At 37.3% G+C, this 27,179-nt stretch overlaps 1 protein-coding gene across 2 annotated transcripts in view; it reads right to left on the bottom strand.

Annotated features, from left to right (window-relative positions):
- TENM2 (teneurin transmembrane protein 2) overlaps positions 1–27,179 on the bottom strand; it is a 699,068-nt gene that overhangs the window by 99,543 nt on the left and 572,346 nt on the right. For both annotated transcript variants that reach the window (XM_064458951.1, XM_064458950.1), the window contains 3 exons: positions 20,432–20,637; positions 12,425–12,620; positions 10,572–10,673 (listed from right to left, as the gene is read on the bottom strand). In XM_064458951.1, coding sequence (XP_064315021.1) covers positions 10,572–10,673; positions 12,425–12,620; positions 20,432–20,637 — 504 coding nt within the window. The remainder of the gene's footprint in view (positions 1–10,571; positions 10,674–12,424; positions 12,621–20,431; positions 20,638–27,179) is intronic.

Below are 27,179 nucleotides of genomic sequence, written 5' to 3' on the forward strand. Positions count from 1 at the left end.
TCTACAAAAAAAATGGCTGGATTTTTATAGAAGTGACTGAACATGAACAGCATTATTTGCACAATGAATATTTACATTCTTCTGAACACTCAGCAAACTTTTGCTTTGGCCAAAATTTATCAAAAAGGTCATAAATTTCCTCATTGCCTTCAGTGTGACCTTATCTCTTAAAAAGACAACACTTGCTGTTCTCTCCTCTGCCTTTCTACAAATTATATATTTCCATTAGATAACCATTCTGCTTACAACTATTACAAAAAAAGTCTATGTAAGAAAGATGATGATGTCTTCCCACACTATCTAGCAGCAATTTCCAGAACCACAGCAAATTTTAAAAATCATTTCTTTGGGGTTGGTCACTTGCTACAAAAAAATGTTGCTTCATGAATAGACCCTTATAAAATTTTTAATAACAATAACAATGCAGTCTGTAAGAATAGGGAAAATAAAAATTAAGCATACATCAGATACATTGGAATTAATTTAGTGGTAGATTGAAAGGGCTGAAGCCCCATTACTGCCTACGTGAAGATGAGCTTAGACAACTTATCTAGCCGTCAACAAAGACCTAAGTCTTAGTTCTCTAAAGATATTGGAGTCCTGAGGGAGGAGAGAAAAAGGCCACTGTACTGTCTCACTGGAAAAGCCACAGCTGAACATAAAAAAAGATTTTTCAAGTGGTATAAAACAAACTACAAATTGGAAACAGAGCAAAAAGAGGACATTGGAGTTCAGCTAGACACTTGAAAAATCATCTAGCTGTGCCAGGGTTCAAGTGTCTTGGGGACTTTCTCTTGCCAGTACATTCTGGATTCAACACTTCATCAGCTTGTTTGTTCCCCCTCCACTATTGCAGAAACTGTGCAACTATCACTACCTATATTAAAGAAAAGATTGTAGTTCTCCATGCAGTACACAAAGATGATGTGCAAAATGGTAGACTGATTTGCACCCAATCCAGTTAGGGTTCTCCCTCTCTATTACATTATTAAAGAGCAGCACAGTTCATTTTCTTTTTCATATGCATCAATGCATTCAAGGAAATGGAAGTTACCTTTTACTGGTTCTGTTTTACCACAGGAGAATGTGACTGATCAGTTTGCCATCTACTTTGTGCCTTCAAAAATAAAGGCAAAAATAAAATAAAATAAAAATTAAAAAAAAAAAAAAAGAGGGAAGAATTCTTTTCAAGTCTCTGCATGATACATGGGATTGGAGGAATATGTAGATGGTGGATACAAATGTCCTGAAAACCTTGCCTTGCAATCTAAAACTCTTTTGCTGTGGGACCTAGTAACACAGAACCAGAGCTGTGAAATTCCTGGTTTACATACAAGCAGTGAAGCTGATAAAACTACAAGAACATGCAGAGAAATAAATTTTTGTTTATACCAACAGATGGAAATAAACAGATGTTGAAATCAACTACTGTCATAGACAAGAATGTAGATCTTCATTTGTATGTCTTGATAACTTCATCACTAAAAAAATGAGGAGAAAAGGAAAACTAAACTATTCCAGTGGTTTCAGTAGCTATCTCAATGGAAAGAGCCAGTGAGAAATCAAAGAGGTGATGCTTCAAGCTCACAAAAAGCAGTGATAAGGATAAACACCAAACACCAGAATTATCCTTCCAAACATACGTGTTGTGATTCATAACTGAGTGGCACTAACAGCATGAAGTCATTTATGCATCTAGAAAAATAAATGAAAAAGTGAAACATTTCTTCAAATATTTTTGGTAAGATTTTACGCTATTCCCAGTAATGGTGTAAGATGTATTACTTCTCTGTAACTGGTTTAGCTCTGGCTAAATAGCGGTGCAGTAGATGTAGGACTGCACCCATAGGCTGCAGCATTCAGAGTATTTAAAACCCAGACTGCTTTATTTTCATTTTAGTTACTACTATTTGCCTTATTAAATGTACCAGAAAATATTTAAATCATAACATGATTAATTACACAGTTTCATGTTAGCTGCAGATATTTAAACATTTTTCTACTTTTGAATTAGAAATTTGTTTGTTTGAGAAAGTGAAGGGGGATGGGAGCTAACTGAATTTAATCTCACGTAAATAGGGTCTAAATATAGATTTACAATACTACTTAATCATAGTAGCTTCAATGACATTTACCATCATCGCAAGGACTCCAAGATGATCCCAACACAACTGCAAAGACGAACTCTTAGAACTTAATGAGATAAACAAATACGAGTACAAGCCCATGGAGACAATGCAATCTAAAAACAAAATGTAGATTGCAACACAATTAAATAAGCTAACCAATTAAACGCAAAAACAAATTACAAAGCATACATCAGAGCGAGCACAATTCAGCTCAGCAGAGCATAGTTATTGCAGACAGCCACCAACTGAAATGTTATAAGATTGGAAGAAAGATTTTGGCTTGCCAGAAAGTAAGCTGCACAATGGTTTGCATCCTGCATGTATTTGTATGCACGTCCACCTCCTTGCTGCACTGAGAACTTTTTGAAATATTCTATTCATTGGCATTCCATTGAAACAGAAAATATTTGTGCAAATAGATGTGCTGTTGCTGCCCAAGCATAAGGGAAGAAAGATAAAGCGAAGTAACTGATAATAGAGCGGTCTTCAAAAGCAGCTGTGAGAGATCAAATGAATGTACCCCAGTTCTAATAAGTATGAAAAAATTACTATTATGTTGTTGAAGAAAAATCCATTAAGATTTTACTGTGTTTCCATATGCCTTCCATCTTGGACATAAGCAAAGCAAATTTCTTTATCATACTAAGCCAACAAAACTTGGTTCCAGTTTGCAGGCCTCAGCTACAGTACTGCCTGTGGCTCTGCCTTTGGTCTCTGAATTTCTACAGGTTGAGTAATGAGTGATCAGATAAAGCTGCACGAGTGCTCCCTGAAATCAGAGGCTTATAATTACTTACATGCCCACTTCTTTTTACCAATCATGTTTTGCCCAGCAGTAGCATTAGTAACTTCTCTCAGTTACTTCCTTCCTCCCTCATTACTGAATTCCCCAACATTCCCCTTTTTTTCTTAATCCTTTTAGCCTTGTCTTCAAAATTTTCTCTTACAGAAATAAGTCTACCTCCTTAGCTGCGTCACTCTCTTGCAAGCTCTTTGGGAAAAGAAGTCTAGAAACATGTGAAAGGGCAATGCAATACACAGGCACAGATTTGACTGTATGTTTACTGGTGGTTTAATATAAAAACCAGATGCTAATTAAGTTGCTATACTAGATGTAAGTATTGGGTATATTTAACAACATTAAGTAAGTACCTTAAAAAATTTTAAAGCATTTTTGCTGCCCTTAAAGGCAGCAAACAGAAGGAAGGTCGTGCTTCTAAACAACAGAAGCATCCCCACTTGAAATTATTCAGGACAAGCTCTTTGTAGAGAAATTCTTTATAACCCTGAATTCAATGCTGGAATCAGCAGAAGCCATAAAAACTTTAAGAACAATGAGAAGTTAATATTTTGCTTATTGAAATCCATATTTTTAAAGTCTGTTTTCTGAAATACTAACAGTGCTAAAAGTAGCTCCTGGGTCCTATTTCAACTCTGTAAATATTTCCTTACAAAGAATGCAATGGATACAAAGCACCAGTTTTTAGCCTGGTGCCGCCTAGGCAGTAATCTGAGTACTCTTCTGTCACCATCGTGTTACTAATAGCACATGCCTTGCAAACGTCTGCTAATCCTCACATTTAATCTACAATGTACTACAGGGAGAGGTACATGTTTTTAAAGAGTAATGAAATGTTAGGAAGCTAAATGACTTGTGCTGTAACAGAAATTTAACAAGGTATCGGTTGCAGAATTCAGGAGTCCATACTCTCCAGTTCCTGTTTTTAACTCTGATCTCCAACAGAGTTCATGAGGATGGATGAGGAAAGCTGCAGAGGAGAAACGATGGTTCCTGTATTCTGTTCCTTGTCGCACTACTGACTGTGAGCCTTCAGCCCCTTTTGGAGCCATGACCACTAACAATCAGAAAGAATTCAGCCTATGACCCCTTCTGTTCTTGGCTCCTGTTTCACTTGCCAATTAGAAAGAGTTAGTGGTGGATTTTATGTTGGCTCTACTTGTCTACCTGACACTGGATTAAAGCTTCTATATCATTTCATTCAGGCAAGCTAGCAGCTGATAGACAGCAATGACTGTCAATCATTGTCAAAATAGGTTACATGTCCATTTATTTATTCTGTAATTATTTTAGACACAGTTGATGGCACAACACCCTTTTCAGAGCATACTGTGGTTTTGTAAAACTAAGAAAACTGAGAGCAGACACGCAAGCACTGCCCTGTACATAGAACTCATTGGAAGGAATGAAGGACATGATCAGTTTGCCAGAAATGAAAAACATCTGCTAATAAAATATGAGACTGGGAAAATGAGAAGAAAATTTGTAACAAAGGCATTTTAAGGTACTGAGTCAGAGAGGTGGGAACTGCTGGAGAGCAACATTGCCAAAGACAGCCTAGCGTGTTCAAGTATCAAAACGGTGCTTCCACCCACTGTGGAAGATTTGAGTGACAAGCCAGGGCTCTGCTGCTGCTGCACATAAGTTGGCACACATACACACATAAACACACAAAACCCAAAAACAAACCCAGCCAGCACGAGGTAGTAAGAAAGAAGCTGAACATGCTGAATTTTGTCAACTGCAATAAAGGATGTGAGATATGTGTGGGTGACGAGTTATGAACGCAGTATTTCCAAAGAAAAGCACACTTTTGTTTTTTTATGAGTATGGTGTAAGTCATGAGACATGCTATGATGATGAACACATAAAATGCTTGCCAATAAAGTTGTTTTTTCTCTAATTTCTCTTTTCTCTCTAGCCCACTACTTCTCAGCCCTCCCCAGCATTCTTGCTCTGCCACAGTGGACAATACCATCGTTCTACCTGTCATTAAGGTTCATAATCTGGATGTTATTTTTGACTCATCCATTTCCTTGCCTCACATTCAGGCCTTGACAAAGTTTTACAGATTTATTCTGCATTGCATCTCTTTGTCATAATTCTTGCCCTACCTTTCAGAAAATAGAATCTACATTAAATCAACACCTTTTTCACCAGCGTTGATAAATTCAGTCATGTCTGTGTGCAACAGTACTGCAAAAATCCTGCTATTAATCTGTTAATCTAACCTTCAGCTATGTGGCTTTTCTTTCCTAGTCCTGTTTCAGGTCTTTCCTCTTATATTGTGGAACATGAACTTCATGGTCTGACTTCATTTACAGACCCATTTCACCCTGGACTGTTCACTGCCAGAATTCTGACTTCAACCTCTCTGTGACTTAAAATTCTTTTGAAAGTCAAATTTAAAAAGAACTTTTCTGAGCTCTTTCCTATGCCCTGTCTTCTTTGGAGGCTCCATTTGCCCTCCATTATCCACAGGATATTATCTATCTGCCCCATTATCCTTCTTTAAAACTGCTTTTTACCACAGTGTTACCCTAAACTGACAACAGTCACACTGCTAGTGTGTTTGTAACACTGTGTATCACATTTTTTCCTTATATCTCCACATCTGTCAGCTGGTTCCCATTCATTCCCTTTCAACTTGTATTGACATGATAGATTCCTGGAGGTAGGTGCTCATTTTATGTCTTTCTTTTGGTTGAAAAGTACTAACCACAATAGATTAGCTTTAATAAGTACTATTGCTCATGACTACCTCTTTATAATGCCATAAAAATGGCATTTTTCCTATACTATTGTTCCTCTCCTGCTCTTTTTTCTGCCAAACCAAACTGCTTTTGGTACCATCATGTTTGATCCAGCCTACTTCACTTCATCCATACTTCACTATAATCTGTTATTGCATAAATTTGCGGTGAGTCACTTGAATAGTACAAGACACACATTCACCAGTTTGTGCCACAGAAGACCTGAAGTGCTGCCTCACCACGCGTCCCCTCTCTTCTGTCAGGCTACCAACACGCGCAGGACAGGCAAAGGAGAAAGGCTATTCAGTATCAGCTCTCACCTTTCCCTTCAAAGTCCAGTGAGCTTCTGTCTGCTTGCACTACTTTCAGTTCCTAAAATTTGTAGCCAACTTATGAAGGCAAAAATTGTTTTCCTTACACAGAGAGGAAATATGAACTCCTATACATTACCAGCATATGCTGGACACTTTTCATTCATGTGGGCCATGTGCTCTACAGCAATGAACCGAGTACTGAACCATTCAGCAAGATGCACTCCAAAATTCATGTTTTCCCCACTGCAATCACTCCCAGAACCTCTTATGCCACTGGGAGCATTCTGGACATGGTACTAAGAAAATAGTTTCAAGCAGAGTGTTGAGTGGATGAAAAACATTACTTAATGCACTATTGTCCAAGCAACAAGCCTCTGAATAACCTCAGAGTAAGAGTCCCAAACAACTGAAATTTGAATAATAACTGAGAAAAAGCAAGAGTTGCTACTTCTAGCGATTACACCTTACTTACCTAATAATTGGCAGCTTTTTACATTTTTATACAGAGATTAACAGTACACACATAACAAAGGAAATGGCAGCGGTAGGAACTCTTATTGTGGTGCGGGCAATCATCAGAAACAGCAAATCCATTAGAATAAATTTTAAAAGACACAGACTACACTTTACAGCTTAGTAACTATTTAAAACTAAATAGATGTCGCAAAAGAAATAAAAAGAAATTTTAAAAAACCTACCCTTCTTTTTATACTTATTAAAGTGGCGCCGTCCTTTGCCAGTAAGCCAAAAACAAACAGAATGAAAATAAAATAATGAAAAACCCACACAAGGAGAACAGGAAAAAAACCCTGCTAATAACATAAATCTGAATCATTAGAGTTCTTAAAATCAGATTAAAAAGTCAACTGATCAAACATGGTACAAATTTCTGGTTTAAAAAATCCAAAAGCCCCATTTAGATTAAAATATTAAACATGTTTCTTATTACATTACATAATCAGCTAAAAGTATCTGCTAAAAGGCAACTTCATGGCAGCTGACATGAGCTACTCAACTCAATTTTTTTCCTTCTTTTACAAATCGGACACCATCTCTTGACAGGCTATGCTCATCATGTCAATGTAGAAATCCCATGTGATGGTACATTGTTTCACATTTTCAGATTAGCTAAATATGCTTATGATGCAAATCCTAATACTCTAAAATGCAAAATTAAAGGAGGCTCTGAGCACATTTGCCAAACAGTATATGACCTTGTCTTTGGAAATTTTTTGTTAAAGGAGTGGAAGAGTTGCATGCCCTTCATAAATATTATGAGATGAAACAAAATTATAGCCAACTCTGAGTTACTTCTGGGAACCCAACTCATTGTAACACTGAACTCTACAAACGGTGAAAAGCAGGACATGACAAAGGATTCCTGCTTACAGATTTACCACAGAACTTGGCAGCTGAAAGACCAAACTAATATCAGACATTAACAGTGGGAACACTAAATAAGAATGACATCTTTATATACTTGGGTGGTTATGTCATAAAGGTTACAGAAAAATATAGAGATGAATATGAAAAAGTGACAGCACACCAAAATAACAATCATAGCTGCAAGTCTGATCCTTTAATCGATCCTTGGCCTTAGCATTGCTTCTTATCAATAACTCCTACAGATAATTGCGGACAGAAGGTTACTCACAGTGCAGTTCAATTTACAGCAAATCTTCCACTGGCTTTAACTCTACACATTTCCTTTATCAGGATACACCTCGACCCACTGAATTATCTTTTGATTATCATGCTTTCTTCTTCTTTATATGCTATATTTTATCCACGTGAGATTAAAATGCATCGTTACCTTTTTTTGTGTGTTAGATAGAGTTCTTGATTAGGTTAAACTCCAAATGATTTCAAAAGGAATCTTGCCTGAGCAAGGATGGGGTAAATCTGTTGACGCTAGCTACCTGAGAATAAGTTATTTCCACAAATAAGGGTGAGAAATAAAACCCCCCAGTATCTGACAAGAGTGTTTGACGGGGTGAAATTTCCTCCACTTCAGTCAGGGTATGAAAGTGTATTTCAGCCCATGGGTTGGGCAAAAAGTTAATCGTTCTAAGAATTGTCATGGTATTTTCCTGGAGCTAATGGGTCTGAAGTCAAATCTGTGCTGTTGCTCATAGATTTCCTTCATGTTTATCTTACAGAACTACATGGATGGAGTAAAGTAACAGAGAGAGTACCTGTGCACTGTCTGCACACGGTCTGCAGATGGCTCCTCTCAAGATTCCCTGCCTCTGATGTCCTCAAGATCAGCCCTGGTACACTGTACACTGGTACAAAGGGTCATGCTTCGTATCTATCAAACTTGGGTTTCACCTAGTGTGAAGCTCTTAGACTGCTGTGTTGTTGCATGAATCAAGTTCTAAAAGCCATCTGAGGAGCTTATTCACATTTTCCCCCCATTTCTGTATTTAAGCCTTGCCTCAAATTATTTTACAGTGGAGAACTGAGACATTGAAAGATGTGTTGCTAGGGAAATAATAAAAAAATATCAGATGGAAAGAAAATCATTATCCTCTCATACTTGTGACAGCTTAAATATAAATTCAACATTACAGTAAACGTATATTAAACATGTGTCCACACATATAATATGCTGGAAAAGATTTAATTCTCGTCTCATTTTACTGTGTTTTACCATGCATATAATCCCAATTTTGTTTTCTGTCTTCCAAAACTGCTCCCACATATAATCAGCATTCAGGTAAGCAGAAAAATCTGTGGTCATGAGGACAGGCATGACAGTGCCTGTGAAATGGGTGAGGCATACAGCCCTTACACTCTAACTCAGCTGCACACTTCTGGGTATGCCTTAGAGTATAAAGATGTGCAGCTATGTACAGAAACATGAGAATTCTGTCAACACACCCATTTTGTCATTTTATGTAGTTTTAAAATCTTTTTTGTTCTTTTGAAATACCATGATGTCTGACAAAAAACAGTAGAAGAAAGAAGCTTCCTAGAAATCATATCTATTTCTGAGGGGAAAGGCAACACAGAAAGGACAAAGCAGGAAGCAGAGGGAATGTACTAGAGGGGTAGGAGAAGCCTGACAGATACACTCTGACAAGTACCAATAGAAAGGTATTTATGTGACATAGCCTGAATGAAGTATTTTCTAGCATTAACAGAGAATACAGTGTTACACAGAGATTCAGTACACAATGCAGCATTGCTCCACAACTCAAAATGCAAATAAGGTGATTTAATGGCCATGTATGTGTGAAGAGTGGCAGTGAAGCACACAGTCACTGCATGCATAGTTTCACAGGTTAACACCACAGAAATGCATATAGCTGTCAATGTGTATTTATAGCACACATTATCACACCATTTACTTTGTAATATGAAAATATCTCTTCTATATATTTGCCAAGTGTCTTAGTTTCTCAGGTAATCAACATGCTGGCTGTATTTGAAGCATTCTTTAAAATGAGTACTGAATGAGCACTGAAATAACTTTTTTTTTTTTTTTTTTTTAACTGGGGCACCTTCAAGAGCCAAATACAGAGCCAAATACAGAGACACAAAATGGAAATTACTCCAGTATGGCTATAATAGCTGTTCAAGGAGTATTTCATAGACAGAATGGGTATGCTGGATGCCACCCTGCTATACCGGTGAAAGAGGTGGGGCACAAAAAACTGTCCTCAGGACTGGATCGGGAGTCTAAGAAGAAATGAGCACATTCCTAAAGTCCTTCAAGGCATTTCAAACACCAGGCTTTGCCCTTTGAACACGAACAACCCTATCCCTGTAGAAAACAATGGTAGGCATATTGATATTGATAGTATGCCATAAAACTCACACAAACTAAGTAGTAAGCGAACTGTAAAATGTTATGACTGCGCTCAGGAACAGCAGGGAATACAATCAAGTCATTGATTAGACAACATATGTGTTAGTAGCTGTATAAACTGAAAAGGCCCTCCTTTATGAATCTCTTCTCCATGACAGCTACCTCAACTCTCAGAAAAACTTAGTGAACACATACTGTCAATCCATAGCTGTCTCTTAGATTTCTGTTTATTCCTTGATAATCATGCATCTTCTACTTTTAGTTGTTAAAATTTACAATCAACACTTAAGAAAAGGTTTATTCTAAGACTTTATCAAGTCCTACTTATTTTCCTAAAAAAGATGAACTGTCTTTGGTCAAAGAGTAATTGTATAAGCAAGAAAGATGCTATGAACTAGAAGTAAGGCTCAGCCAAGCCAGAATATACATTACAGCCTATAGATGATGATAATCAGTATTCTACTGCAGACCAATTAATGATTATCAGAAAGCACTGATGATAATTCATCCACTTTCACAGAAAATACATCTTTTGTGCCATTTCTGCCTACTACCTTTGACACAAAAAAGCTGTAGTTATGCAAGCTCATCAGCAATATAGCAATACTTCCATCTGATCATATTTCTCTAAAAGATCTAAGAAAGAAAATGCTTATTGATCTATTTGAATCTAGCTTGGAGCCATGCTAACTAGCAGGCACTGTAGATCCACACATCACAAACACATACTGTGGTTATTTGTAAACACAGGGAAAATGATACCTTTAGCACAATCTGCTCCATGAAATCCTGGAAAACAGTGGCAGACACCGGACACACACTCGCCATTCCCATGACAATTACGTGGGCAGTCTTGCACTGAATCTGAAATACAAGCATCACAGGCACATTAGTTCATTCCTATTTAGGCTACAAATTCTTTGCTTAATTTTTCTTCAGTTCATTTTCTCTTCAGTGCTTAGTAGAACGATCCCTAATAACATCAACACCACCAAGTTCAGGTGAAGCAGAAAGGTAGCAAGTTTTATGGCAGCATGAGTAAGTGTAGAGATCTAGTGAGATACTGAAGTCACATATGAAGGCTCCAAGCACCATTAGAACTCAAAGTCTTCTGGTAGTGCTCAGGTCCTCTGTACAAACAGATAGACAGGACCACCTCTTAAGACCTCTACAGCTATGTGTGAATTCATATTATGTAGCAAACATAACGCTTCATCAGGAAAATCGACAATCTCCCTTTGCAATGAGACTTTGATCTTGCACAACCACTTTTGCATGTGAAACCGATTATCTCAAGGAGTGTATCTTCTTTTCCTTTTACAGACATTTAAAGCCTCATTAATTAAGATGACAGAAATATCTGCTGAACATGACAAAGAGGAGCTCTTTTGCTCTGGCAAATATTCTTTATAGTAAAAAAACTAATAAAAAAGGTGCAAGTAGCTACGCAAGAGGATGAAGAAGAGGTCCATAAAAACAGAGGATAAGGTTTAACACTACAGTTTAAGTGACTGACTGAAGTGTTGATGACTTCAATAATCTGAGAAGAGTAAGCACACCAGCCTGATGATAAAATTTTAGTTGTACCAAAATATTAGTTTTCCACAATTTTTGCTATTAGTTGGATAACACATATTCTACTTTGCATAATAACAACCTAGAAATAAAATTCCAATTTTGAAACTAATTGTTAAAATCACTTTATTTTGAAAACTGTTGGATTTCAGTAGAACATATTTTCAACACTGACTTATTTGAAGAAAAATCTAATTGGAATGTTGTTACTCTTTGCTATTACTCCCTGTTGTGGGACCTGTGCTCTGAAACCAAATGGCTTTGTCAGTCCCAGACACCAAACAAATAGCAGCTGTACAACACAGCCAATGAATTTTGGATTTGGAACTCGCAGAACCATACAGAGTGTTTTCCTGTCAAATTAAGCTGAAAAGAGGAAAAAGATTCAAGCATAACTTTAAATCTAATTTCACAGTTGCAGGACACTAAATAAAAAAAACCTACAGAAATTTTACAAAGAGATGTCATTAGCTTGGCCTCTTGAAATTATTCATGTAAACAATGAAAAGAAAAAACTGAAACATAATGCTCAAAGATACCAATTTGTCTCATGAAGAAGCTTGTCTATAGATTTAGTCATTATTTTGCTTCACGGCACACAAAAGCATTTTCTGTGTATTCAAAATCATGGTAAATTTAGTATTGTCTGGGAGCTAACATAATTTCTGTTACTCTTTCTCCTCTTCCACATCAGAGAAACTTTCAGCTGTCTCAGATCCTTTGATTATGAAACATCTGATACTAGGTGTGTGTAGAAGAACCTCTGAACTGGATAAAACATTATACTTTTCTCTACATTTCAAGATCTAAATGCTAATGCATTGGAACTGAGTGCTAGAATCTTAACAGAGAAATCAGCAAATTAAAATCAGCACCCCATTACAGACCTTTTGACAGAGTAGTGTTGAGAAAAAAACCACACACAACATAACATAAAGATAAACAGGCCAGATGCTGAAGACTACATGAAAGTATTATGGCTTTAAGTAAGGGAAGGCATAAACAGAGGGGAAAAGTACTCAGCTTGTGGAGGTACCTACCCAAAATAACTGTACTGAAAGAGACCACTTCTTTGTCCTTGCCATCATTGTAAAACGCCAGGTGCCACAAACCCACATCCAAGTATTGAACAAACACCGCCTCATTCTGAACAAGGGTTTGAATACTTCGACGTTCCCGTGGGGACTCCACCACACTCCATTTCTCTTTCCCATCCAAGCGTTCCATGAAATCATACTGCAGGGTAAAAAAAAAAAACAGGAAAAAAAAAAAAAGGGGGGAAAAAAAAAAAAGACAAACAAACAAAACCCCAAACAAACAGACCTGAATACAGAATGGTACTTCAGCTCAAAATCTGACTCTATATTTTCTCTTCTACCTTGTCATAAAATGGTATTGCTGGAAGATATGTCAATGTTAAACTAATATTTACTAGTTGAGCATGGAACACACAGAGATTCTGTGGCTCTTACCCTTTCTTAAACAGTGACATAGAATGATGCATCTTTGCTCAGCATAGATGATTAAAAAATGTACAAATTGTATTTCTTGACAGGCTGGGTTTTGAGAAAGAAGTTGAAATCAGTGATCTGACCCATCGAATTTTAGGTTCCTACACAGCCTTCAAAGCTGGAAGCCTTCAACCTATGAGACACACACCCTTTTCTAAGCAATTTTCTATGGTAAATTCTTGCTGCAAGAGGAACAGAAGTCTCAGATGTTGCTCCAGACACAAAATTGCACGGAAGCCCCCAGAATGTGAAAACAAACAGGAACAGCACAAACAGGAAATGTGTTTGCCTAATGCTAGGTAACTCAGCACCCGATACAAATACACTGTACAAGTTTTACATCACAGAGGAGGAGTTGCTTACCTGAGTTTGTATGTGGAACAATCAGGGGCAAGTAGGACACAAAAACCAGAGGAGGCATGGAAAGGAATAACACAGATCAAGTGGCTGAAGGAATTGAACTTATATTAAGGAAAACTGAGAATTTCTGGTTGGATGGCTTCCAAGTAAGGCAGAACATTACATTAATCTTTGGAAAAGGGATCAAACAGAGCAAGTGATTATTTAGAGTATAAGAGGGATGGCACCATTAATGGCATGAAACTAAAAAAAGAAAGAAAGAAATTTAAGATGAATGTCAGATAAGCTTCCCATCTATTACGCTCAGCAATAGCCTCCCAGTGGAGATGCCACTGCATCACACAATTAAACAGGACTGGAAGAAATATTGGTTAATCTACAACAGGGAGTAACTCTGCATAACAAAGCAGCTGGACTAGCTGTCCTAATAGGCTTTTTTCCCTGTCTTTTCTGTCTGTGATTCTGAAGCTCTCAAGCTGATGCTATACTCAACTTACTAGCTTTCATAGTCCCTATCTAAGGGAAGCCCTTAAGAAACAAGAAAAAACAATATATCTAATCTTTTGATAGTTGTATAACAAGTCCCCTATGAAAACACATCTTGTTTTAGACACATTTATCTATGTAGGAGTAGATCGAGATAGACATGTCTAAAGAAAGATGTGTATGTTCAATAAAATACAGTAATAGTATGTGCTTGCTTGTCAGTAGTTTCATTGCATTTCCCTCCATTATCTCTAGCACATACAGTCTGTGCTTGTGACAGCTCTGAGGAAACACACTCCTTCACTTGCTTTCAGTTTAAATAGAAAACTGCTATCTTGCATCCTAAACAGACCAAACATCGAGAGAGGGTTGTCTTGTACACTGTATTCCACTAACAGTGAGTTCTAGCAAATAATACACAACATGGAATAAAATAATTATGATTCTCCCTTCTAGTAGAAGAGACAGACAGATGGGCTGATTTAACACTTTAGTGTCATGCTACATATGGGTACATACCCCTAAAACCAGGGTATAAAAGCTGACCTTTCTGTTTGAAATTTTGTAACAGTTATATATGAGCAATATAGAGTCTTTGATACACTTAGCCTTACAACAAAGGACAAGGTATGGAAAGACTATTACCTTCCTGTTAAACATATGGAACTATGACACCAATATGCAGCCAGAAAGGAAATCCATAGCAGGGTAGGAATTTGAACACAGGTCTACTAATGTTGAAAGCTATTGTCACAGTAAAGTGCATTGTCCACTCTTTCCTATGCCTTTAATCATGGGACAGAGTAGGAGAAGTGGAATAAAAAGTGTCACCAAACTGTTAATATCAGATTGCCATCCACTTGAGTTCTTTTCACACAGGATTTTTGCAGGAGAAGGTAAATCAGGTAAATTAGTAACATTTAAGCCAACTCACACCAGAGATTTAGAGAATTCTGGCATGTCAGTAACTTTCAGACAATCGGAGGTGCCAAACACATATATCTCTCTCTCAAACCAATGACATTTGGAAATATTGCTAAAACCTATCGTCTAACAGTCAGAGGTTAAGGACAGACTCATCACCTCCTTGGGAAACGTTATTACTTGAGCAACATCTTGGGAAAAAGAAATCTTGAACAATCGTTCATAAAGGGTCAACCAAGGAAGTAGCAATAAAAGCTGACATTTCTCACTGGCAACATGCTGTTTGTCTCTGCTTGTGCTGGCAGGTTCCTCTGCCTCCCCTCTGTTTGATGCTGATTCTCCCTCATATAGCAGAGAAGGCTCAGCAGTTGGCAAGATCGAAGGGGAAGAGTATTCAGGCTGAAACCACTTGAAGTAGTTTTAGCTGCAGAATCTCTTTTCACAATGATGGGGTGTGACCCAGTGAGAGCAGGTCCCTTGGCATGACTCCCCGTAAGGCTACAATTTTAACTTTAGTAAAGTTGAGGCTGGTATTGCCCCCCTTTAATCAAACTATGAAGAAATATTGCATGCTCAGGCAAAAGCAAAACTGAATAACTTTAGGAATGGTGAAGTACTGGTGCAAACTAATATAGAATATAACAACAGATTTTTATCCCTCTTTGGATTCCTCAGGACTGAGGAAAAAAGAAGGAAGGCAATGTATCTGCTGGTGATTCCCCCGGGTGTACAAATCTCAATCTGTCAGCAAGTATTAGGTATATATACCCCAAAATCTAAAATTCATGACCGAAGTGTCACCAAGATCATACAGTGAATTCATAACCGGATAAGATTTCTCCACATGGTTGGCAGAATCATAATTTTGCTTCTTTTGACCCAGTTAATTTTCTGATTTACCACACTTGCATGATTAACTACTTTTATACAATGTTGTGCTGAAGATATCACTCTTGCTTTAAAGCTACTTATTGACAAGCATGCCTAGATTAAAAGACTCATCTAGGAAAAGTATGGAAGTACTTTCATGGCCATTAAGAAGCAACTGTGGAATTTTTATTCTAACACACACAACTGCTAAAGAGAGAGACAACTAAATCACATGAATTAGGGAATGAATCTGTCAAACCAAACTAAATATCTGAAGTAATTTGGAAATTTCACTGACTTTTTTGGGTTTTATGATCCTTTGTATTTCATGGCTTCATCCTGAAAGTCACACAAAAGATGGCAAAAACTGCTCAGAAACAAATGCACCAGAAATCCCAAATGACTACATCTTCAGAGTTCAATTTTGCAGGGGGGAGTACTTACTGTGATTAAAGCTCCATATAAGCAAGTGAGTTGCCGGCCTATTTCTCTAAACAAATTCCAAAATCACATTCTCAGTGAGTTTGTTTATTTTTAGTACACAGCATTCCAAAACTCTACTGCATGCTTTTATTTACAAACCCAAATCTCATACTAGGTTCTTTCTGGGCAATTTGTTTTCTTTAATTTCTCCATTCAGTGCTTTCTACCCTCCTGTGATGCACTTTATTCATAGGCTAATAAGAACTTTCTTTTTCCAGTAACCATGGGGAGTCAGCAAAACAGTTTTGAAACTTTATGTATACGGTAGTGATGACACTGCACAGTGCCATCCCCATATAGCATGGATTGGCTGAGCCCAGTTGCATACAGGAAGTGAGCTAGCTGGGAAAGCACAGTGAAGCAAAGAGAGCTTGCTTGAAATTAGGAATTGAAAAGAAAGATTTCTTAGAGCTCTTGTCTTAATAATGGATGCATGTTCAAATGGGGGTGGTGGGGGAAGGAAAAACACATTTGGCATTGTGGCTAGCATTAGTCTTTATGCCAAAGCCCTGTAAATCCTAAGCAGCCAAGAAAACATATGTCAGGGAAACTTATTTGCAAAGTGCTTTAAAATTAGTTCTTCATAAAATCCAGTTGGTAATTATTCATTAAAATACACCCGTGAAACATCTGATACCCACAAGTGACAGCCAACCAATTTGTTTCAACATTTGAATGTGACGCAACATTAACCCGCACAACGCAGCACGGCATTCAGTAATAACAGCACAGTTGCCATCAGATAACTTTAAGGTGGTCAGAGCACCTACACGTGTTTGAGCACTGGCTAAAAAACAAGGTAACACTGCAGCTCCTCAGCTATTCAAGTTGTTTCAAATAAAGCCATTTCCTATTCTAAATGAAAACCGTTTGCATTTTGAAATAAAAAATTTGTAAGTATGAAACACTCTGCTGGAGATGAAAACAATACAACTCCATGCACTGCCTTCTCCAGACATTACTGTGATGCTTCTATAAGGTTACCTTATTTCATGCATCATTTGGAATGTTCTACCAACGTGTAGTAACATCATAATTGCTATAATCTCTGTAGAGTCACTTCATGCATTATTTGACATTTACAGTTCATTTTCTATACATTATCGATTTAATTAATATGACTATCCTTTACTAATTTCCTGTTGGTCATTCAAGCCTGCGATGTGCATTTGGTTATTTCTATGTAGTACTACACAGGTTGGAAGCATTTTACTTGAAAGCAATGCATTCCTGTTTCTAGTCTGCTTGCCACTCAAAACTGCATTTTTACCTCTCCTCTAGAGCTCCATTCCCTATGCACATGGCACACACGGCTCCTTCTAGACAAGTTTACAGCTACATCAGTTTGACTGACTAAACCAGGCATTTGGAATATTTGCTAAACAGTAATACTGAGAAGGTTAAATCTCAGCAGGGCTCTCAGACAGGAACTGCATCTTGTTGTCTTAGGTTAATCATGTACCTAATTTGCTGATTATTGACTTGCTCCCACAAAGGATTTTACTTGGCTTGACATACCAGCACTGATCAGTGATGAACTGTCAAGCGTAGCTGTTCATTGCTTTACAGCTCTTGTCCCTAACCTGCAGAAACAAGGATTTTAAATTTCAATTTTAAAGTAGCATCTGGTGTCAACTATCAAGACTATTTTCATTAATACAAAACCATTCTGCTCCTTTCTGTCAGAACAAGGCTTCTTTTCACTAACTCAGGTCTATAACAGCTTTCCTTTCTTTTTCTAAAATTATTTCTATTGGTAGCAGCTTGGCTGAATTTTGATTGCTGGGCAAAACTGCAAGCATCAGGATGCTGTATGAATATGGGAAAGTAATTCTGCAAATTATACTGGTGGATTTCATTAACTCCAGTTATGGAAGAAGGTTGGAATTGCTTCCTCCAAAGACTGGAAAACAGGTTCTCTGAGGAGGAATATAGATCAGTAGGAAACACAGTTGATATTTCTCATTATTTAATTTAACAGAAAGGTCACTAAATTTATATCCTATCCACGTAAGGCAGATTGAAAGAAGATAAACTTTGCCTTCTCAGATGAGAACATCATAATGAAACCTAGAACAAATACATTTGATCACAGTGCAATAGAAATTAAAGTTCAGCTTGAATTAAAAATATATTTTGTACTACCAGTTACATCCAACTGGATTTCTTGTAAAAGATACAGGCATACCTCCATCATGTCTTCGTCAGACAATTATAATTAACCTGTATTTATAGCAAACCTTGATGATTGCTTAGGAGCTTTGGTTGCCCGAAGACATTTTCACTTCATGATTTACACTTCTGTTTGTTTTCCTCAACTAAATTGCTGGGTTTTTCATGGTGGAATGATAGGGGAAGTGAGTGTCAAAATTCTGAATCAAATGAGACGTGCTCAACGAAGTATACCATTACCTCATTGCAACAGTTAAAGATCCATAGACATAATTTCGCCCTCAAGACAGCATATTGAAGTATTACAACAAAAATCAAAACGTTCTTAAGAAAGGCTCCCACCCTGGAACATAGTCTCTTTAGGGCTCTTCTGTGTTGCATGGATGTCTGGCAATGGCTGAAAATTAGTCAACAGCCCTCTACAATTTCCCCCATTTATCTAGTCTTTGTACGGAACTTCAGGATGCTGATGCTACCTCTATCTCTATGGAAAACTGACCACTTGCTCTCCCCTCCTTGGGGGGTCCTTATTTCTTACCAGTTGGTTATATCTATTCGATAACTCACAGAACATTTTAAAACAGTGTACTACAGGAATTTGATGGAGTTGGATAGTAAAGCTCCTTGTTCACAAATTCTGAGAAGCAGAGGTCATAAACCCATGTAAACCTCTTTTCTCCTTTCCTGCAACTCTGTTTAAAGATTTTCATTCTCAATTCAGGCTACAGGCAGTAATAAACACCAAGGAACAAGAGGCAATGCAGAATAGTTCTATAAATGTGCCTCGCACTGGGCAGCAGATCCAAAATTCAGTTAATATTAGTTTTCCCCAGAAAATTAATTGTTCACTGTTTGTACCATGAGTTTGTGCATGCACATGGACACAGTTCACTTAGGTTGAAATCTCCTTGCAGGCAATATGTAGCAATGCAATTATGTTAAAGTCTCTGGGCTTTTAGCTTAGATACTACATTTTAACCATTTATGTAACTGCAGTCTGCTTGGCCAAATGAAAAAAAGATGTAGTAGCACTTCTTTGCAAATCAGGGCAAGGCATCTAGAAATGTTAAATGGGGCTTTCCCAAAAGGGATCATGGAGTTCTACATTTGCTTTTTGGAAATCATGTACTAAATGAAGCATTTTAAGTTTAGACGACCATTTCTGAATGAAGAACCAATTTTTAGCAGAAAGGATACGCACGAAGGGGTGCTTTCCAAAAGCTGATTGTTATTTCTGCTTCCCTTGCTCTCTAAACAATGGAGGCTCTTTCCTTTTAGTATATGTAACTGCAAATATATTATTTCTCATTACAGTTCTAACCTAAGTAAATGGGAACCCTTTGATTCACATTAATGACTTTTTAATATAATCAAAAAAATATCTCCATAATAGAAAATATAGCTATATCTTCTCACAGCAAAGAAATTAAAACAACCACTGCACAGCCTAGAAGAAAAGATACTTAAGTTTGGTCTCACTAACTTTAAGACTATCTTTACCTACAGCCCTTAGCTCTGTACTACAGGGTCACTATAAAAATGTGGTGTTATTGAGTTTTCATCTCGGAGGCTGGTTAGAAATCACAAAGAATTGGGTTTCCCAACTGCAAGACTTTCCCCATGTCTGAGTCAGATATTGTACCTAAGTACCGTGATTGAGGGAAACAGAGTTAAAGCTCTCAAATACATGGCCACTGCATTATCTTCTCTAATATGGACGGGTAGCAGTGATGCCGAAGTCTGTTGCATACCCCAGCAATACCATTCCAACACCCTGTAGCGATTAAAACTTCTATGAATATAGCAAATTATATGTTAACACATCTAGCTGTGCATGCATTCCAACTGTATGCAGTGCTTTGATACTGTGAGTTTGACCATCATTACTCATGGTTTTTGACTGCTGTACAACTGAATAGGTTTATCCCAGTTGGTGCCAACATTTTGTCAGAGGTTTTTTTGTCTCAAAACCTTGAGTGCCCAACCGCAACTTATTTAAAAAACCTGAATGGCAAAAACAGCATCACTGATTACTTTTTTATCAATGTACTCTTAAGGTATGTAATAACCTAGAAATCTTGGTATCAGAGTGTTCAGTCAAATATCACAAATTAAGCAATTCCCACGATAGTGCACAGAATCCCTAAACCTGAGCTCCGTAAGCTCCAACACAAATCTAACACAGATGCTCCAAACTTTTGCATTTGATATTTAAAGTCAACAAATTCACTGATAAAGTACCTGGGCATGTGATGGTGGGAGTCCTCTTCTTATATAAACACCAAAAAGAGCATCCTTCCCTAAGGATATGTTGAACTTCAGGAACTGTGGCTGGCTGATATGGATCTGAGACCGCCAAAAAACTCCAGGGGGCACTTCCTGGGTGACCCTGCGGCCAACTTCTGTTTCTCCGCTATCTATGCTGCTATTCCTAGTGACCCATGGTCCTATAAAATAAAAGCAAATAGAAATTTAATGAGATAACTGTTTTTAATACAGGTATTTTTATTCATTCAAGCTGATCATCTGTGGCAATGCCAGCTTTTAAATCCCACTGTAAGTGATTTTTTTTCTTTTTCTCATGCAATTTGCCTGCTGTTTCAATCAGTATATAAGAATTTGGCCCCTATATTTGAAATAAGAATGCTGTGAACATTTTTCTGTGGAGCATCTGCAATCTTCTAATCCCTCCAACCCTTTAGTTCTGCAATTGCTCGTTACTGATCAAATATAGTAACAGTAGAGAGTCAATTAAGCACATATGAATCTCTCTGTGCTCTTTCTAGCCGCATCTTGTACGCAACCAGGGTATAAAAAGTTATCAGATAGTGAACTGAAGAGGTAGCTTCGATCTAAATGAACTCATTGCAAACTTTTATTACCATTCTTTTATACAGTAAAGTCGTCAAATAAACTCCAGGTCATAGACAAGAGAGTTGACAGAAGAAATGAAATGCTCAGAAAAGGATTGAGAGGACAGTGTCAGTACTCTAACATGCGCCTTCTCCCTCTTGAAAGAAAGTCAGTGCAACTCAATGTGCTGCCTTTTAAGTTCTCTCTGCCTGAAGCAGGGACTATCTACAAGTCTCTCTCCCTCGTGCTGTGGTTAGTTAAAATCCATCATTTGATGGTTCTTCACCATGCATTATTGAAGATAAGATACAAGACCTTTCTGGTTGAGTGCTCTGGCTTCCAGCCCATGAAACAGTCAACCTTTAAAACATAGTGAAAATCCCTTCTGTTCTAAGCTGAACAGGACAGTTCTGAGGCTACACAGGTTTTAAACATGGAGTGTGATACGTGAAGAGTTAGCAGTGCTTTCAAGCTACAGTATGTAGCGATGTTTGGTTTTGTGTTCCGTACTCCCAACCAACATGGTGATAAATCCATTTTAAAATTATTACAACAGACACTACAAAGACCAGAAAACCACAGGAAATATCTGTTAACAATCACAGAAAATTAAAGGTATCATTAATATAACCATTAATACACACCGGATGGTAGCAGTAACTCTGATACAACCTGACAGTATTTGTTAAATACTCAATGTTTACTTTTTTTTTTTCATGGTGCAATGCAATTTTCAATAAATGGCAAGTTACTTTTGAAATATATTCCAGCACTGTATGAACGTAACAGGATGGTACAGAATGACATATAATTCCAGCAGGTAAGTACATAACAGCCTTTCTGTCTTGACTATCTTTAATTGAGAGCTGCAATAGCATGGTTTCAATTATAGATTCCAAATTATCTATGTTGGCGGCACTTACGCTTGTACATAATGAAACAGATATTATGTTAGCAGTGTTTTGAAATTGTAAAAGAATGCTCTGAATACCAACTGCTATGCAGTTTTTGGCAACTTGTTTGTTTCTTCATTTTCTGTGTTAATGGGTCTACAACAACATCACAGCACTAAGGAAAAAAAGCAAGCAGAAGAAGGTCAAGGACAGGCTGCAAAGAAAGGAAAAGTGGCTGAGAATGTCAAGCAGTGTGTGTTTAGAGCCACCTTTAGGCCTTTAGGCTTTTAGAGCCACCTTTAGGATGAGAGGAAACGGCCTCAAATCACATCGGGGAGGTTCAGATTGGATATTAGGAAAAATCTATTCACTGAAAGAGTGTTCAGGCTTTGGAACAGGCTGCCCAGAGAGGTGGTGGAGTCACCATCCCTGGAGGTGTTCAAAAAACATGTAGATGTGGCACTTCAGGGCATGGCTTAGGAGACATGGTGGTGTTGGGATGATGGTTGGACTTGATGACCCTAGAGGTCTTTTCCAACCTTAATAATTCTATGATTAATAGACCAGTGGCTCTTCCAGTATTATGACTCTGTCCACAGACTCCTTATACTCAATGAATTATCTGCATTATATATTTTTTTCAATTTGGTTAATTTCACAACTACAATAAAGTGGCTCCAGTCCATGGAAGCTGGTGGAAATCGTTGACATAAAGATTACTGAAGTCAGTGCAATCTATAATTGAAATTCACATGTAAAATTGGTGGGAATCTGGAGTTTAGATCTGTTTGAAATCAGAAGCCTCCCCCCGAAGTTGGAATCTGATTCTCATTTAGTTTCTTTTTAAGCAATACTTTATCATCATACTTTTTAATACGGTATATATAGAATAGTTTATACTTTTTAATACAGTTCTAGAATTCAGTGGAGCAGTGGTCATGTACATTCAGACATATGGCTTGTATTAGCAGCACAAATTTAATATTCCAATTAGTTAAAAAATAAACAGCTTATAGTCACTTACCTCATGTCATGAACATCCATATAACATATATAAATAGACACATATATATATATCAAGGGTATTAAGTACTGAAATGGCTACTGACACACATACTGACACACTATGCCACAGAATAAGTTTTAGAAAAACAAATCCTTGTCAGAACACTTTAAGAAGTGATGTGGTGTTAGAATGTCCTCACGCATACATCTGCTTTACAGATTACTGAGTCACATGTTTTTCACTTACAACAAATGGAAATTATACTGAATAGTGCTTCAGCCATTGTGCCTCACTTTTATCCAGTGCTGCAAGCTTACTGAGCATGCAAATGGCAAGGGCACCATAGCCTCTGTTGGAGATTATGGTTTCATTGGCTATTAAAGCAGCTCCAAAACACCACCATCAATTAATGACTTTTGCTAATTACATTACTTCCAAGTCTGCTAGGTATATATTCCCTGGAATTAAAACTTTGTAAATTAAATCTTATACAGGCTCAAGTTTTAGTATTTCTGGTTGAATTTAACGTTAGCTTCCTTTGGTTTTCCAGAAATCTGTTTTCTATTTCTGTTTGGGAAAGGGTATTTTTATGGAGTCAAGAATCCTCAAATACATCAATTAAGCTAAAAAGATAATATTCCAGTCATTAAGAGAACCAGAGTTACATTCACACTACTTCAGCATGCACTTCACAGGTAAACAAATACATTGGATATCAAACTTCTCCAACAAGAAGTTGTTAGAAAAAGATCTTTCCTTTATATTTCTCATGAAATTTTGAAGTTATTAACTCAAAAATAGGTTAAAACTGCAGATGAGACAACTGAATTTGTAATGATCAATCATCCTAGAGGCATGATTCAGGTTCCTAATACTGAAATGATTCAGTTCAGTTTGACATTGTCTTCGGAAGAATCTCCTCATAGATCCCTCTTTTTTGCTCTACCACATAAACGATCTGGTCTGTAGTTGTCCAAACCAATCCTTCTGGAACATTTCAGTGTCTCAGGAAAATCTATCTAGGAAGAGAACTGTGACAGCTGTAGGGGTTCAACACAGCAGAGGGTTTTAAAAGCGGGTTAGGAAAGCAACCATCACAAGTGATCAAGATGTACTTAACCTACCGCAAAGAATGGAACAGATGGATGACCCCTTATTTTCAAGTCTATATTTTTGTAGTACGGCATGCCTTAGCTTTATATCCAGCCTGTGCCATGTCTGTGAGAAACAGCTGCTGCCTCACCTCCAGCATGCTGAAAAGGATCCTTATTTTTGCTTCTAAGAATTTAATACATGAGATTCTGTTTTTAATGGCTCTACATTACAATGCTGGAATAATACAATTTAGAAATGCTTGAAGTTGTACTAAAATACAAGTTTTATATTTGCAAATTTAACTAACAACTTATGAAGTTTTAAGTCTAGCAAGCTTTCAGAGCTCTGAAGATTATGCATTATTGAATCACACTCTCATAAATTCTTGCTGAGTTACCCTTGTTGGTATGAGACACAAAACTAGTGAGACCCTCTTGGTTCTAGTCTTTGCTATTACACAGCCAGTGCACCTGAGTTGGTCATGATCTTGATGTTCTCAGATAAAGTAGAAATATTAACAATGACCTATTAAAAATTCTCACCTTGAAAATGAGTGATGCAGAGCAGCCACATAAAAATATTACAGGAGGTGTGTCAACATTGGCCTTTTCATGTTCCTTCCTCCCCAAGTTAGAAATAGAGAAATGAAATGCAAAGTAGATATGACCACTGAACCTCTTTTATTAGTCAACAGGCTTGTTTATTTTTTTAAACGTGAAAAGCAGAACATCATCCTAGTTTTATATTTGCAATGGCTTTTTCTGCACTAACAGCTTCACTTATAAGCTCTGTCTCTAGAGACTCCTAAAGTAAACTTTTTTTACAGTTCCCTTCAGTCTTCACCTCCTAATGTAGGGAATGTATCTTGCCACCTGAGCCGCTCCCTCCAGCTATCTTTAGAAGCTTTTCCATTTTGACGGACCACGGCAGATCACATTCAAAGAACATCAACTGCATTTAAGTGAAGTTACAGATGTGACAAACTGACAAATCTGGGAAGAAAGACTAGCCCAAACAACTCATACTATTGTGAACAAATAAATCCCAACATCATTATCTCTGCTGTGGGTGACTCTTTCAGAGTTTCATCTGTTTGTCTGATAATGCCATGGATACTTGATTTCTTTTCTGTGATTTTCTCTCTATAAACATCTACAAAAGAGAGTTTTAAAACCATGCTTCTTCATCATACCCAGGGGAGCCATTTCAATCGCTCAGTCAAACGTATATTTATCAACTAAATAACACTTATTCATTTAAACTGCTGTGTTATTTACCCAGTTGAATTACTATTTTGGCATATACATTTGAAAAGACTGTTTTAGCGCTCAAGTATATTTGCTTTTGAAGCTATGAAACAGGCAATACATGACAACAGCAATGCAAACTCTCCCTGCTAACTTGTCAGCAGGCCTCATCTTTGAGCTGGAGGTCAGTTTCAAGGTGGTAGCTGATAGGACTTGCCCAGTCAGCCTTTAATTTAACTGATGTCAAGCAGTGTCAGCTATGGAGGCAGAACTGTATCTACACTGAAACCAGATATTATTGAGTATACATTATAGGCTCCTCTCCCATACTGTAGTTAAAATTAAAAAATAAAAATGAAATCTGGCTACCAGTGGTGTCATGCTACAGACATCACATTTAAATAGCAATTAAGTCCAGCGCTTTGACTGTGTGCCCTTAATAATGGTGATGACTGTGAATTGCGTCTTGAAAACACTCTTGAAAAATATCTAGCAGAATAACCATTCCAACGGATCCAATGAACTACCAAGATAATCTGGACAATTTCAAATTAAATACAAGGAATAAATATCACCAATGTTGGTTAAAGAGAATTCTCTTTCACTTCTTTTCCTGTACCTCTGCATCTCTGCTGCAGACATAGCTTTCCTTTTCATTGAACTCTTTTTCCTGTTGTTGTTTGTATAGTTAGGGATTTTCACAGATGACTTAGAATTGCAAAGAAATTTATGGTACAGCTGTGTAAAGGAAACCATCCAACATAAAAATACACTCCACTGACTTTCTGCCAAAAAAGAATACGTGGGAATGACTATGGTTTTCAATGCTAGCTTGATTTTTTCCTCAAGTAAATTTGCCACTTATATGACCAGTTTCCTTACTGTTTCAGAAAAGCAAACAAAAAAATGTAGAAAATGCCTTTTCTGTACAAATTTCTTCATTTGAAAAACCAGTGCTATGCACTATTACCACATCGATCACTTCCTATGTGAACTTAGGCTTCAAAATATCTACTAATACCTAAGTGCCCTCGGTCCCAAGTGAAAACAGATTCTTTCTGAAATGTGTACAATAGATTGACTGCTTATGCAAAACAAATTCCCACAGCTATAATAAAGTAAAAACCAGAAAATGAGAGTTTGTCTGGAGAAGCTGCTATGACACATCTTGTGCTTCAGTTATGCTGAAGATGCTGGGGTACTAATGAGCTCTATTTTGTGAAGTGAGGAAGAAGGAAGCTTTCTGAATTTGTATGAGCTTTCAGGAGTCCAGTAAAACAGCTTCTGAAACAAAATCAAAATCTTACATTTGCTGGTCAGTATTCCATAGTTCTATTGTGGTGAAAGGAAAGAAATTCTGCAAAGAGAGTGTCTGCTTAAGACCACTGATCTGGCTCAGCTGCAGTCAAACAATCTGGCCCCGCAGGTACAATTAAAAGACATGCCTTAATACCCTGATACATCTGAAAATTTAGGCACATCTTCACGTTTGTGTGGGCATGCCTTCACAAGGTTCATTGTTTTCAGAAGCAAAAGCAAATTATATCAGAAATGAAATAAAGATCGGTTAGTTCACTGTGTTTCACAAGGAACAAACACATACTAGCATGAATTTCGACATCAACATAACAATCACCTTGATGGTATATAATACACCTCATCACCTAACTTTAAACACAGCAACTTGTACTATCATCATCAACACAACCACAAAAATAAAACTCCTCTTCTGTTGTGTTGAACTTAGTCAAATACTTTGCTTCTGCTAAGACAGCCCTAGAGCCTGGTGTATTTTCAGAAGACCACATCTGCAAGCCTTCATAGCGTCCATATTAATACTTCTGCTTGCTAATGTGTTAATTAAGATCTACATTACATTAGCCACATAACTACTT

This window comes from Phalacrocorax carbo, chromosome 8 (genome assembly GCF_963921805.1).
Source record: "Phalacrocorax carbo chromosome 8, bPhaCar2.1, whole genome shotgun sequence".
Classification (NCBI taxonomy): domain Eukaryota; kingdom Metazoa; phylum Chordata; class Aves; order Suliformes; family Phalacrocoracidae; genus Phalacrocorax; species Phalacrocorax carbo.